Here is a 14,739-nt window from a genome sequence, read left to right as displayed (position 1 = left end):
TTCACGGTGACCCCGCGGCGGCGGAGCCGGCAGCACAACGGCGAGCTCCGATGTGGCGCCTGGCGGACCAAGCGCGGCCGCCCCTGGGAGATGATGCTCTGCATCTACGGCTTCCCCACCAACGTCGCCGCCCTCCAGGTAATTAACCAACCCTTCTTCCCCTTGAAAGATTCTCTTCGTTGGATGGTGGGTTACGGTGGCTCCTCGGTTTTTTTTCTTACTAAACGTGGCCGCCTCCGTTTCTTGGCCTGCAGTTCGAGTGGGCGTGGCAGCACCCTACCGAGTCGCTGGCCGTTCGCAAGGCCGCCGCCGAATTCAAGTCGCTCGGCGGCATCGGCAACAAGGTCAAGCTCGCCTACACCATGCTCAACCTCCCTTCATGGGAGAAGTAAGGCCCCTCTCTCTTTCTCCTATCTCTAGCTGCTCCATCCATGGATTCTTCTTTTCTTGGGGCCGGCCAGAGTTGACTAGTAACAGTATACTGATGTGAACGGCTGTTCTGATGCCTGTGTGTGTGTGTTGCCAGCTTGAATCTCACGGTGAACTTCTTCTCCACCAAGAATACCAAGTTCACCGCGGGCTGCCCGCCCCTCCCCTGCCACATGAAGACTGTCGTTAGCCCGATGGAGGATCTCCCGTGCTACGTCGAGGGCCTTTCGTCCGAGGATGATATTATGGAGCCTAGAGAGGATGAAGAAGAACGAGATGCGGCTGTTGGCGGTGACACTTCTGATCATGGTTTGCAGACAATGGATTTGGGAACCGGAATTGTAGGCGGTGAATCAGACACTGATGAGTTTTTTGCTCCAATGGATCGGAGTGAGGTCTTTGCATCAGGAATTTCAGAATCCTCTGCAGCCCGGCCAGAGGAAGAAGAAACCAGAAGTGCTGGCTGTGATGTTGAATATACCATTGATGACTTCGGTGAATCAGACACTGATGAGTTTTTTGCTCCGATGGAAGGGAGTGAGGTCTGTGGATCAAGAATTTCAGAATCCTCTGGGGCCCAACCAGTGGAAGAAGAAACCAGAATTGCTGACTCTGATGTTGAATATTATCCCACTGATGACTTCAGTTACATGGAATGGGGCGGAATTCACGAGACATCGGAATTGCACGTGTCTAGAACACCACCTCGATGTTCCTCGAGCTCGTGCAGCGATGATGTTGCCGGAAGATCAGTAAACTGTGTGACAGGGGAAGCATCTCCAGTGTTGAAGGCAGGTTCAGACGATGGTAATCTTTTCTTCCATGAAATTGATGTGGTAGACTTGGTTACACCAGTCGCCCGGTATGCTAGAGATTGCAGCAAAGTGGCCAGCATTTGCCCCAAGATTATTGATCTGACAAATTCCCCTATTGTCATTGAGTTGTAATGCTTTGCTAGACTGATCCAGTACCAAATCTTGTTGTAGTAAAATGTTATCATAGAATAACAGCCCAGAGATGAGACAGGTGTATACAATAGACGGATTTGTACAAGACTGAGTGTTGAGACTCGCAGTACTCTTTTCTTGAGACAGAATTGTTCACACAAAAAAAGTATTCTTGTCGTTTCATCAGAAATAATGTATTGGGGTTCTACTAATATCTATTGAAATATGTCATCGTTTAACTGCTCATTATCTTGGTTGGATTGCAATGCAATCATTATTTTTCTTTAACTGAGTTGAGGTTATGAGACTGAGACTGGGCTGTAATTCTTTTGACATCAAATTATGCTTTCTGTGAGCCGTTTGAAGTGCCAACAAGGATGGTAGTTTGCCCAGTCTTACAAGAGTGGCTATTGGAGGCACTTTAGAGCATCTCTAGCAGACTGGCAATAACCTCTTAATAGAGAAAAAAGTCATCAACTCCAGCAGTGACCCATTTTGCTATGACATATGGGACCCAGCAGTCATCAATCTTTTTTATTGAAATGGTTTTCCCTATCTTCCAAATTGGACTTTAATGGTTCTCGGAACAAACTGCTGTGTTAGTGTTCAATCTCATTTCTGTGTTTTTAAATTGGGGACTTAGCTACTAGGTAAGAAGTTAATATATTTTGTAATCACTGAAATTATGTAAAATCACATGCACTTGTTCTGCAATCTGCGTACACACCCAATCCCTTGAGTGAAAGGACAACAAAAAATCGAGAAAACTCACCTCACGTGTATTTGGCACACTAATGCTAATAAGCTTGCAACGGCTTGTAATAGAATCAAGAAGATTGGGCCCATCTTGGCAAGTCATTATTATTTTGCATGCATCAGAGGAGGAATCAATTATCCATTTTATCAACCGCTGATTGTTCTCACTAACTTTGTCAACATCATAGAGAACAATAACTGGAATCAACAAATAAGCGTGTTAGGAAGATTTCAAAAGAAATGAGATTACAGAAAACAGCACTGCAGATGATGTAAGTATACCTTTGAAGTTCTTGGTTGCAGCTATCTCAGTAATTTTATGCTTATTTGACATTTCATTTGCCAGAGCTGTCAAAGCATATCTAGCATGCTTGGATTGAGTCCTCATATTGAGTTCAACGTGGTGATCACTTGATGATAATGGGACAAAAATGGGCGCAGATGCAGGTCCCTGCCAAAATCAGGGTAACCCATCCTCACTTAAGATTCCTATAACATAATTACCTCATGTGGTGTTCTTTTAATATACATAATATTATGGATTTCTTGCCAAGTGAGGGATACATCGATGTGTAGAATAATTAGATGGTAGTGCCACATGGTAAGCACTAAGCAGTATGCACATGTTTAAATGTTGACTGTCGAGCAATGAAGAATTTATGTTTTTATTCCACACCAAAAGTTGTTGGGATGAAATGATGGTTGAAATTTCAGTTCTCTCAGAGAAAACAAATATGCTAACCTGGCATGGAGATGAGTTAGAAAAGAGACTGCAAACATCAACATTACAGAAATTACCTAATTTCTTTTAAAATGCTGAACAACACAAGACATGAACCACAAACTAGTCCTCTATGGACTTACAGATGCATTTTGACACGAAACTACATATATAGTTGGTAACATTTTACAAAGTTCATTTGAGAAGTAATATGATGGCTCAATGCTTGCAGTGGTCCTTGTAAATTGTTTCTCTATCCTTTAGCTAAAATGATGAGGGAGCAAGCAAGACCGCATGAAACTAAGTAAAGCAATTTCGTCTTCCTTCAATGATACAAGTAACCTTTTACATTGTCTTCAAACCACAAAGCCATGATTACTTTGTGCAAACTACTGAGAACAATGATTGCAATTGGCAGGAATGTTGCATCGGCATCAAAATGAATTCAAGCTGTGGGATGTCCAAATGCCCTTAAGTGCATAAAACAAGTATATAAATTCTACTCGTCTGTGACAGAACTAACCTGGGCATTGCAACTCTTCAAATAGTGAGATACCTGGAAAAGCAACAACAAATACTTAATGCGGTCTATAATGTGTAATTTATTAACATGGCTTACCATATTCAGTGTTTAAAGTTGTACATTCAGAGAGGAATCACCAAAGATCTCAGTGAGTACTGCTCTGCATAATGATCTCTTTCCTGATCCTGGAGGCCCTTTGAGAATGATATGAGGACAAAACTCAGGGGAAACCTGTCAGGAAAGGGAACTGGCATTTAGAAACCTAGATAGCTAACATTGAGCTACTGGAACAATTATCTGCAGATTTTAGCGTGCCCATGCAATTGCCAAGCAAATTTGTACAGATTAGCTATTTTTGGATTTAATTTAACTGGACAGTAGAATGAATTAAGATTAACTGGGGTCTTTCGGCTGAATTTTTTTGAACCATAACGTAAATACTCCGGTTGAGAAGTTAACCAAGACAGTTCTTGTTTAATGACAGAGTTACAGCGAGAATTAGAAATTTATGTTTTAAAACTTGTGTAGTTAGGAAAGAGTTTGAAGTTGTTACCAATTGTTTAAGCTGTTGAACTTGCTCCCTGTGACAAGTAAATCCACTCAAAGTCCGTGGACGATATTTATCAGCCCAGAAAAGTCTAATCTTCTCCACAACAAGTGCCTTCCGAATAAAAGTTGATTCAGAATCATCATTTTTTTTGTGGCTCGCTGGTTCTGGTTTACGGCACGACTTTCCAATCGCACATGGAAACCAAGCATCATTTTGGGTCTTCTGCCTGCTAGAGGTGAATTTCATGACGCCTCCAACTAGTTTCTCAGTGAAATCACTGAACTTTCCACTATCCCCACTAAACCGATCACTGTTTAACCGCCTACTCAAAGTGGTGCCACTGCTAACTTGTGAGTGCCGACCATTAGCATGGCTGGTGTTTGTAGTTCGTGAAAAACCAGTCCTAACTGAAACAAACTGTGATGTCCGGCCCAAATTATTGCTATTTGCTTGAGTAACATCAGCATCAACGACGTTTGAATCAGAGGTGAAGGATTTGTCAATACTGTTATTCTTTACTAATGTTTTCGCAAGCGGGGCCCTACAGTCACGGGAGAAGAAGATGTCACCTGCAGACTCTGTGCTTGTACATGTATACTCATTATGTTTGGAACTAGGCCCCTTGCTATTTGCACCCAACTCATTGATCTCTGGGGAACAATTTTCTGCATGTGAACCACCTTTCATAACATCAATTGAGTCTCTTTCTACCTGTGTTGAGACAGGAGTGCCACGGAATGCAGGAACTCTAGAAGGATGCTCCTTCTCATGAGGTCGTAGTTTCGGTGTAGAAATTGACCGGCTACGGGATATCCTCTCCTTGATCGACGATCGACTAAATTTTTCCATAGAAGGCCGAAATCTGGGAGGTGTCCGGCTGCTCTTCTTGCGTGATTCATTGTTTCCACCAGCATATGGGGAAGTATGGCGCCTCTGTTCGGTGACCCTGGGAGGAGTACGATTATTCCTCAAGCTTGAAGTTTTCTCGTCAGGATAATCTCTTACACGGTTCGGAGATGTGTTTTGCCTTCTAGCACCAACTTGGGGGTCCCTAGCAGGATCTTTAGGCAACCGAGTCCGCTGTGATTTCAATATTGCATCATTCCAAGGGCTATCATGCCACTCAGTTTCTGTATCCGAAGGTTCATAGCCACTTTTGGGGCGTGTCGATTGCCTATTGTGCCCTGTATTGCTATCTGCAGCTAGCATACTTGATCACACAATCTTAAGTTCCTGCGGTTCAGAAAAATTGCATTACTGTGAGATCAACAAAAAATTACTAGACCCTTTCTTAAATTGCTAATGACCAAGATTAATGATGGCCTAGCTTGAACTTCAAACAAATCCAAAGTAACTTTTGGCCTGTCTTCTACTGCATGATAATACCATAGCAGCAATTAGTTCACAATGCAAACATGCAACTACAATGGTGATAAGGCACTCTGCTAAATAATTTAGCTTGACAGCAATCCAGCATAACTTGTACTCCCTCCGTTCCGAATTACTTGTCGCAAGTATGGATGTATCTAGAGATGTATTTTAGTTCTAGATACATCCATTTCTGCAACGAGTAATTTGGAACGGAGGGAGTAGAAGACAAAAACATTAGAATGATGAGTAAAACAAAAACTTACTGTGTGGCACAAAATGTAAACTCCGCTAACATAGTAACATGGACCCACTGTTATGTTAATTCAGACTCAAGAGACTAGTCAACTTTAGCAGTATTAGTTTGGTGTCCGCAGGTTTTACTCTCCCGTTGCTCTATCATGGAATTCTTCATATATGGCAGTACTAAATTGCAATAGTTCACTTTTTTCATATGACACATCAAAGAAATTATATATTCTAGTGAATATCTGGATAGAAAACTATTTTAAAAAAAAAGGGTAAGTCATCATGGCCTTTATGTGAACAAGCTGAAAACCCTGGCTCCTAGATATGGAAAATACTTTTCCATACGACCCCGTAGCCAGTTCACTATCTTGTGATAAGAGAACAATTCAAGCATCCGGTGCAACAAAGCCAAACTAAAACTAGATCAGCAAGTTCAGGTCGCAGCTGACATATGAAAAGTACTGCCCTGGAGAAACCTTTCCAGACACATCAACTCCTTGGAACACAGTTGGCGGGATTTGAAATATGGTATTGACCAGGGTAGCAACGAAGTGTACTGCCAACAGTTGAAAGTAGGCTAACACAAGAAGGTTTAGGTTGGCACTGTCAGGCTACGGATGCAACTATATTATCACCAAAAATTCATGCCATACATGGTAATGTATATGCATAAGTAAGATCATTGATGGATTGGATTAGCACATCTTAAGTCCATCTGTTCATGCCATCTGATTGAAGTATCAGAACTCAGGTATCTCAAATGAAATATCTGGTTGATACCTTCTGCACTAACCTCATGTTATCTTGTTCTTTAAGAAGTTGCAATTTTCAAATAAACAAAATGTATAGTGCAAATTGACTCAAATGAATCGAAGATGAATCAGGGAAGTTGTTACCTGAAGGACCAAGCGCGATATGACTTTCTTTCATATACACAGTTTAAGGCCCAAAGGGAGGGCAACAGCAGGAGTTATAGAGACAAATCAGAGGAGAAAGACAAGAAACACAGCTTTTTCTTGCTGTGTTGGAAATTCTTGTCCTTTCTTCCACTCCACCTAGGAGAGAAGAAACCAAAGCACAAGAGAGGAAACAGACACTCTGCCCCATTCCCTAGGCTGTTTATACGAGAAACAATCATGTATTCCTATGAACACCAAACATATACCTAACTGGATCCAGAATGTGTAGGACCCAACCACTATAGACTATTGTCATGATTCTTTGCTCACATTGTGCTGCTGAACTAACTATATTACTAAATACATAATGCGAAATACTTATAAATAATCCGTAGGATTCTAGAACAAACATGGCCACATGCCAAAAACTAATGGTGGTGCTTCACAAGATTAGCTGGAATGAACAGGATAGAAAAAGCTAAGAGACAGTTAATTAACAGACCGGACAGGAAAATAATAAGAACATCTGACAGCTTCATATATTTATTGAGCACACAGAACTCGATGCACATTCATCACTCCCCACTTCTTTCAGAGAACAGAAAAGGGACCGGAACACATTAAAATGTGAGCACAAGAACTTGGAACACATTCATCACTCCCATCATCATTCAAAATGTCAATTGAAACAAAAGGTTGGTACTTATGACCAACATACAGATCACCAACATTCTAAACTAGTGTATCCAAGTACTCGCTAACTGTGGTATACTTTACATCAGGATACAGTTGAGTTCCTTCACTTCTCGAGTCAATTTCAAAATACGTGTGATCACCCTTAACAAAAGCTGAATATATAAATATCAAATCCATTTTCAGAGGAAACGGTGCATCTGCAAATAAAAAAAGAGAGAATAAGATACATGACAAAAATAAATATAGAAAAACATTCACGTGTTATTCACAAACTACTTATAAACATAGGAGCAGAGTTATAATTCGCGGTGAGTCTGTATTCGCAATTATTCATGCCAAGGTTCAGAAAAACGAGAGGTCAGTGCTGGAACTTGTAGAGTAAGGCGAAAGATAAAAAAAAAGTATTAGCATCTAAACTTCTACTATCTCTGTTACTGCTAAAATGTCTTATATTTAGAAACAGAGGGTGTATTAGATTGCAAGGGGTAACCACGGCTTATGTTTTTCTAACTGAAAGAACGAAATCACATCCTTCCATTTACAGACAACTGTACCAGAAAAGAGCATCAGAACCTTTCTCAAAGTTGGATTTGATTAAACCTGGTATTTGAAAGGAATAACCCTGACAGCAGCGGACATACAAAAGCAACAGAAATAATTCTACTAATATATCATGGAAACCTTTCACCAAGAGTACTGTTAGCTTACTCTGAATGTTTTTAAGGAGTTGCTCTTCAGTTATATGTATCTTCTTTAGGCATTTGTTGATTTTTGTCTCCCAGAGGCTAACCAATTCATTCAGTGAGTAGATATTTCCCGGAGGTCTCAAATACAATGTCATGTTTAATGTTCTGGGGTCCTCTATGGTACACACTGTAAATTTAGCCACATCACCCTCTTCAACGAAGATACCTGCAGAGACAAAATCTTCCTTGAGGGAAAAAAACAGAACATGGAAGAACATTTTACATTCCAGGTATCAGACAGCAGATTTGAGAGAAGTAATATCACCAGACCTTTAGTATCTCCTCCACCAAATATCGTAACTTCATCTCTTGGAGGGGCATCTAGACCCGGCTGCACTAGCGAAGGAAGCAAATAGCGCATCAGGAAGTTGCAATAGATGTACGTGTGAGGAATATCCTCGCTCTCTATTAAACGGCGGATTTCAGCTTTCTTCTCATAGAAGCCATGGTCCATGTCACAAATCTGCACCTTTGTGTGATCAACTCCAAATTCCGCCGGAATAAATCTCTGCATGATTCACTGCAACATCAGAAGCAATGCTTTGCATTTTCTCCGCAATTCCTTCTTAATAATAAAATTGCGATGTATAAAATCTAAGATTGCTAAAGGACGGAGATATTGAAAATTGCATTTGTTTAGGACGGAGATACCTGTCGCCTTTTTGGTTGCGTCTCTTTGTGTGGTGCAGAGATTTTATTCCAGATTTTTTCCAAGTAATAAAGTTTAGCCCAATGAGCATGTTGTCCTATTTCATTCCCCTCCATTTCACATTTACTATGTCATTTCTGCTAATGCGGGGTGCTACCAACTCCCAACAATTTGATTCTAAATAGAACATTCGCTACGCGATTGTCAATTCACATAAGAAAAACACTACCCCACTAATTAGACTAGCTAAATACCCGTGCTTTGCTACAGGATTAAACAATATTTGAAGAGTGGTGGCGTGTGGCCGATTGTCCTCAGCCGCGGTGGCATTGACTGGGTTGTGACAATGTCGGTGGCTAATTATTCTAGGTGCATGTGAAGCGGTAGATTATGGGCTGTTTTGGAAATAATCTCTACTACTAATTATCTGCAGGCCTATAACTGTCTGACTAATAATTAATTAATTGCATTAATGTCTCAGTTTCCAAATTGATTTGGCGTAAGTACTATATTTAAACAGACATAATTAATTGCACGCGTAATTAATTGGCTGGCTAAGTAATTGCACTGATGGATTGATTTCAAATTGATACTACAGCGGTAGGTTTCCAAATTGTTTTTGCATTAATGACTGGTGCGGAACAACGACGTGCCAACTACTCTTTAATTAAACCCCACTGATTAGATATGCATACGCCTGATGCAGTTGAACTGGAGACCTCACCTTCACGCACCCAGCTTCCTTTATAGCCCGAATCAGAGGCTTCTGCTCGAGCGCATGCTTCGTGGGCACCGCGCAGATGACCACGTCCACCTGCCGCACGGCCTCCAGCAAGCTCGGGTAATCGTCCAGCGACCCCTGAGCCACACGGACGGAATTGGCACGTCGGTCAGGCGGAATGGAGATTTCGGCACAGGTAGCGGCAGTGAGCACTTGGAATCGCGGGCGTTTACCTTGAGGATGGTGGCGCCGGCCGCGGCGAGCGGCTTGAGGGGGGCGGAGTCGGGGAGGGCGAAGTGGTGCGGGCGAATGAGCGCGAAGGTGGGGTGGCCGGCGGCGAGGCTCGCGCGCACGAGGCTTCCCCCGAGGCGGCCGGTGGCGCCGACCACCAGGACCCTGCTCCTCGCCGTCTCCTCTGACATCGCCGCCGATCGACGAGCCGAGCCGAAGGATGGGGAAGAAACAAGGAAATGTGCCCTGGAATCAACAGGCGCCGTTGATTGGCTGACTTGTTTAGTGCCAGTTCATTTGGTGGCTTTTTTCGGCTGGTAGAATAAGCTTACCCTACTCAGTTTATTCTAGAAGTTTAATCAATTTTTTTTCTTTTAAAAGACTACCAGTTAAGGTAGAGGGTAGTTTATTTTTAGCTTATTCTAGAAGGCAGTAAAATAACTAGCCCTTAATCAGGCAGCTTGAAACGGCTCGAGTTGGAATTTGACTGATCCTGATCAGGTTTACTAAACTATTTTTCGAATAAAGAGATATTGTCATTTTACTGTCAATTTTTATTATTATTTTGCGAGTCTTATTATGCTGCTACCTATGTTGGGTAAAAACCGCCTCTCACTCCGGCCGCATACATACCAACTTAAACAACGATTACTCCGTTCGATATAGCATAAATCACGTACTAAGACAGTGCGTGTAGCGGAAAATTGATTGCAAAGGAATAGAGTTTTTGCCATTGAAAACCAAATCATTTCTCCATAGCGTTAGCAACCATAATAAGGCATACACACCCATCCTTATTTGGAATATCGTCCAACCAATGACTAAAAATATTGCAAAACATTAGGAGGATATAGATTGGATGGTATTTAGATGACTGACCATGTAGAACGCGCAAGCTTGTATTGAGAAATGAGGTGTTTGATTGTCTTAACAGGAGTACAAAAGCTAACTTTACTGGTATCTTTGACTTTCAAATTTTCTTGTTATTAATTGGGATCTCTAAGTACGTGAGGGCATAATGCATAGAGTCGACTGTGAAGAGCACATTTTGGCAAGATTCTAGTGAAACACATCCAGTTCTTATGTCAGGTTAATCGAATCCATTCAGGATACAGATTTTGCCATGACATAAGACAAAGGGCAAAAACGACAAATTTGACCTATGGACGAAAAAATTTCACAACTTGAACTGTCTTTGAAAATTTTTCGCTTCACTGACCCTTTTGTGTAGCGCCCGACACATAGGCGTCACACTACACTGTGCAACGCCTAGTTGATAGATGCTACACGTCTGACCATATCGCACTCTAGACTGTCTAAAAATTGCTAAATGTGTGTAACGCCTAAGAGTTAGATGCTACACCATACAGTGTGGCGCCTAGCGTCTAGGCGCACACAATCGGGGTCTTTGGTTTTGCTTCGCTACGCTGTCACGAGCCGACTAGAGGTGCCACGAGTTTTAATAACTAGTAAGCCTGCACATGAAAATTCACGTGCATTGAAGAGATAGTTATGTAATAGCAGTCAAAAAAATTTCAAACAAACTTATACTATGATTAAGTTTAAAAAACTATAATAAAAAATATACATTGTTAATGTACCTAAGCATGTTTTTTGACGAAGTCAAGGATGGTCATTCTCATTGTTCCTAGGCTGCCGCTGGCTGTTCATCAAAATTATGAATGCGAAATATACACATGTTTAATAACATTTTGTCCTTTGAAATCCCATTGATGAAAAAACGTATTGGAAAACACAACACTTGTTTGGTTAAATCAATGCATCCAAAAGCATGAATATGCCAGCAGAAGAAAAACACATTATCATATACTTAATCTCATATGATGTAACCTGAGTACAAAACGACTATGATCTTAAATGACTTGTACATCAGGAGAAGGCAAAGATATATGCCATGTCCAATTGTCCAGAAGCATGAACAAGCTTATTGGGGGAAAAGAAGAAAGATACAACATGCTAATATTACTATTGTGCCATTGGTTCATAGTTTTGTCATGAAGCATATGGTTTGCCTTTCAGGACCTATCATCTAGATTTGTGTGTTGCTTACTGGTATTGCCCCGGGCAATATTTGGTGAGCCTTGGTATGTTGAATATGTCCCAATTGTAAATGAAAATAAAGGGCCTGCATCTCCAATACTGTGCACACATGTGATCTATCTTGTGCCTCATTTGCATGAAAGTTCAATGCCCAACTCCATATTACAAAGGCACAGAGGAATTAGTTCAATTTGTAGCAACCCATCAACTTGAGAATCGTCAACCTGCATATCTAAGGAAATATTATTTTGATTTAAAAAACTATTGATTCGGTTCAGATAAAGGAAACAATAGTGTTGTACCAAATTATTGGTTCGGTTCAAATGCAGCAAACACATAATAGTGCCGCTGATCTGCCATGAACCATGGTATTGAGAGAGGAATCATTCATCTTCCTTTTACCTTTTCCTTTTCTAGAATGAAATAATCCTGGTCTGGACATTTTTTTCACCTACTTCGATTAAGGAAGCAACTCTCATGGACTATCATACTCAAAGGTGTACCTGTAATATATTGAAAATTAAACCTTAAATAAGGCATAAAATATACTCCCTCTGTCCTAAAATAAGTGTCTCAACTTTGTACTGTCCTAAAATAAGTGTCTCAACTTTGTACTAACTTTGTACTGTTAGTACAAAGTTGAGACACTTATTTTAGGACGGAGGGAGTAATATAGAAGGCATGTATCAGCTATTAGAAGACAAACTTCAGCAGGTCTGTGCAAGACACCACATCACTTTTACATGCGACGAAACAATAAACACCACTAAAATCGCGAATCATAATCACCTTGAGTGGCATTTTTCTTTTAGGTGGCAAACAAAATATCAAGACTTAGTACCCTGTAACAGATTTCGTACTTAGAAGAAAATGCCAAGATTTAGTAATCGTGTACGTGTAAATGCATGTATCAAATACTGTACAAAATTTTATTGTATGTGTAAAATAAAAAATGCCCATATTCAGTTTTCATAAATGTCTCAACTTTGTACTAACTTTAGTACAAATTTGTACTAAGCTTGAGACACTTATTTTGGGACGGAGGGAGTAATGTAGAAGGCATGTATCAGCTATTAGAAGACAAACTTCAGCAGGTCTGTGCAAGACACCACATCACTTTTACATGCGACGAAACAATAAACACCACTAAAATCGCGAATCATAATCACCTTGAGTGGCATTTTTCTTTTAGGTGGCAAACAAAATATCAAGACTTAGTACCCTGTAACAGATTTCGTACTTAGAAGAAAATGCCAAGATTTAGTAATCGTGTACGTGTAAATGCATGTATCAAATACTGTACAAAATTTTATTGTATGTGTAAAATAAAAAATGCCCATATTCAGTTTTCAAGCTAATAATATTGTGTAGCGATCATAATAAAACAAGTATATCCTATTTGAAACTGTTACTACACACCGAAACGTCAAAGCAAAAGACATGTTTTCATTTATCGTCTATGTTTGGACACACCATGTTTAATACATGCTGCAAAAATATATTTCATGGCAAGAAATTCAAATTTGTGTGTATATACAGCTTCATCCATACTGCAAAATCACTGAGGTATTCACTTGATTCCATGTAACCAACAGCTATAAGAAAATAGTTACATTGTCTTGTGAAAGCATGTGAAATAAATCTAGTTGTATGAAGAAAACAGGTACCAATAATAAACTACATAGGTGCAAGTTTTCAATGGAAACTACAACACAAATAGTTTTTTTTTCTTTTGTTAGTAGCAACATGAATCAAAGCTAAGAAGACCGCAAAGATCAAAGGACCTCACTGTGATTCAAAAAGTCACTGGATTGTATATAGCCTTTTCAATTTTTGCAACTGAAAGTTAGCATTTCTCAAATGCGGCTCCCATATGCCTCTGTACAAAGGACAAGTAAGAATTTTGATCCCAATCAATATTTGAAAACAAAGGCAGGACATCAGAGAATGATAATAAAGTTCCAAGCATCTCATATAGGATGAGAAAAAAAGAAGATAGGGTGCTGCTTAACCTGATTTTCCAGTAATATGTTTTTTGCCCCCGTGATGTTTATCCAAGGTGTGTCCCTGAGCCGCAAAATGGTAACCCCTGTTATCATGTATTGCGAACACATAAACGTTCCATCCATATATAACTCCGAGCAAAAGCAATTTGTATGACAGAAAATGACATGTTTGGACAAAGCTCTAACAAGCACCGCATGCACAACACACTAAGCCGGTGAGGCAACAGAACAAAATCAACTTACCCATTAAATAGATAGAGTATGTCGTCCACACCGTATAGACTTACCAAATCAACTTAACAACTTACGAAATCGACACCACGCTTTGAGGACCATCTGCCCTGTATGGATAGCTTTGGCGCAGGTCGTCCAATACACACAGCTTTGGCGCAAGTTGTCCCTGATCACCGTTGATACAAGATTCTTAATTAGATCCATCTGAATTATCTTGCTCAGTAGTACTTAGATTACAAGACACCTATAATAAAACAAGTAGTACTCCTCCTTTGGTGATTTGAATCCTCACGAGTTGCAGAGATCAGATTTAGAAAAGTAGCATTGAAGAAGGAGCTGCAGCGTACCCACATCTAGGCTGGGGAGAGCCAAAAAAACCAGAAATCAAAGATTACTTGCAAGAAGAACAACATTATCCAACGCCACCATACATCACAAATCATAAGCTAAATAATACATGGATACTGTTGGTGCAAAAATGGAACCCCCCGACGCCGGTGATCACCGGAGACACGTCGGTTTAGCGAGACAAGGTGGACACAAGATTTGCCGGAGTACAAACACCTCCGTTTTCTGTTTACCTCCACACAACTCAGCACGCGTTACAATGACGACCAACACGAGCTTTATACAGGAGCCCAAGCCGGGCACGAACCCACGCCCCCTACTCCTACGCTGCCCCGCGATCCGCTCGTGCCCACGACGCGCACCATACGCGCCCCGTCCACAGCGAGCTTGACCCGATCGCCCCGCAAGTACTCGCGCACATCTCGCCAACGCAGGCCCAACGCACCCGTGCGTGCACGGGCACCTCCGTGCACCACGTTCACGCACACACACGCCACGGTCGATCCCTGGCTCGAACCAGCCGCGCCCAGCTCGTCCCGCTGTACAACCCAACGCGCCCACGCGCCTGGCTCGTCTGGCCCCACGGGTATATTTCCACCGACAAT

At 41.1% G+C, this 14,739-nt stretch overlaps 3 protein-coding genes across 3 annotated transcripts; 1 reads left to right on the top strand and 2 right to left on the bottom strand.

Annotated features, from left to right (window-relative positions):
• Window positions 1-3: 3 nt before the first annotated feature.
• On the top strand, window positions 4-1,622 carry LOC125530519 (the record flags this gene model as incomplete). Its single annotated transcript, XM_048694902.1, has 3 exons — window positions 4-138; window positions 255-388; window positions 527-1,622. Coding segments are annotated over 3 exons (1,119 nt in total), but the record flags the coding sequence as incomplete, so codon positions are not given.
• On the bottom strand, window positions 1,517-6,944 carry LOC125530516. The gene is made up of 5 exons (XM_048694900.1): window positions 3,930-6,944; window positions 3,497-3,607; window positions 3,377-3,409; window positions 2,415-2,583; window positions 1,517-2,330 (listed from the first exon to the last, which is right to left on the bottom strand). The coding sequence occupies exons 1-5, from the start codon at window positions 5,133-5,135 to the stop codon at window positions 2,035-2,037; spliced, it is 1,815 nt and encodes a 604-aa protein (XP_048550857.1). The 5' UTR covers window positions 5,136-6,944; the 3' UTR covers window positions 1,517-2,034.
• Window positions 6,945-7,070: 126 nt separating this feature from the next.
• LOC125530518 (probable pinoresinol-lariciresinol reductase 3) lies at window positions 7,071-9,922 on the bottom strand. The gene is made up of 5 exons (XM_048694901.1): window positions 9,488-9,922; window positions 9,258-9,392; window positions 8,155-8,392; window positions 7,847-8,050; window positions 7,071-7,335 (listed from the first exon to the last, which is right to left on the bottom strand). The coding sequence occupies exons 1-5, from the start codon at window positions 9,674-9,676 to the stop codon at window positions 7,175-7,177; spliced, it is 927 nt and encodes a 308-aa protein (XP_048550858.1). The 5' UTR covers window positions 9,677-9,922; the 3' UTR covers window positions 7,071-7,174.
• Window positions 9,923-14,739: the final 4,817 nt, after the last annotated feature.

Source organism: Triticum urartu, unplaced genomic scaffold (genome assembly GCF_003073215.2).
Source record: "Triticum urartu cultivar G1812 unplaced genomic scaffold, Tu2.1 TuUngrouped_contig_6372, whole genome shotgun sequence".
Classification (NCBI taxonomy): Eukaryota; Viridiplantae; Streptophyta; class Magnoliopsida; order Poales; family Poaceae; genus Triticum; species Triticum urartu.
Note: the sequence above shows the minus strand (reverse complement) of the source record. Positions and strands in the feature narration are given on the sequence as shown.

Bases quoted from the DNA above. Each gene is read 5' to 3' on its own strand.
- LOC125530516 (XM_048694900.1), bottom strand. From the start codon at position 5,135: ATGCTAGCTGCAGATAGCAATACAGGGCACAATAGGCAATCGACACGC. The intron at 3,608-3,929 runs GTAACAACTTCA...CTTTCCTGACAG, and splicing joins TTCAACAGCTTAAACAATTG to GTTTCCCCTGAGTTTTGTCC. The intron at 3,410-3,496 runs GTACAACTTTAA...TTGCTTTTCCAG, and splicing joins TTGGTGATTCCTCTCTGAAT to GTATCTCACTATTTGAAGAG.
- LOC125530518 (XM_048694901.1), bottom strand. From the start codon at position 9,676: ATGTCAGAGGAGACGGCGAGGAGCAGGGTCCTGGTGGTCGGCGCCACC. The intron at 8,393-9,257 runs GTGAGGTCTCCA...TGAATCATGCAG, and splicing joins AGGAAGCTGGGTGCGTGAAG to AGATTTATTCCGGCGGAATT. The intron at 7,336-7,846 runs GTAAGCTAACAG...TTTTATTTGCAG, and splicing joins ACTCCTTAAAAACATTCAGA to ATGCACCGTTTCCTCTGAAA.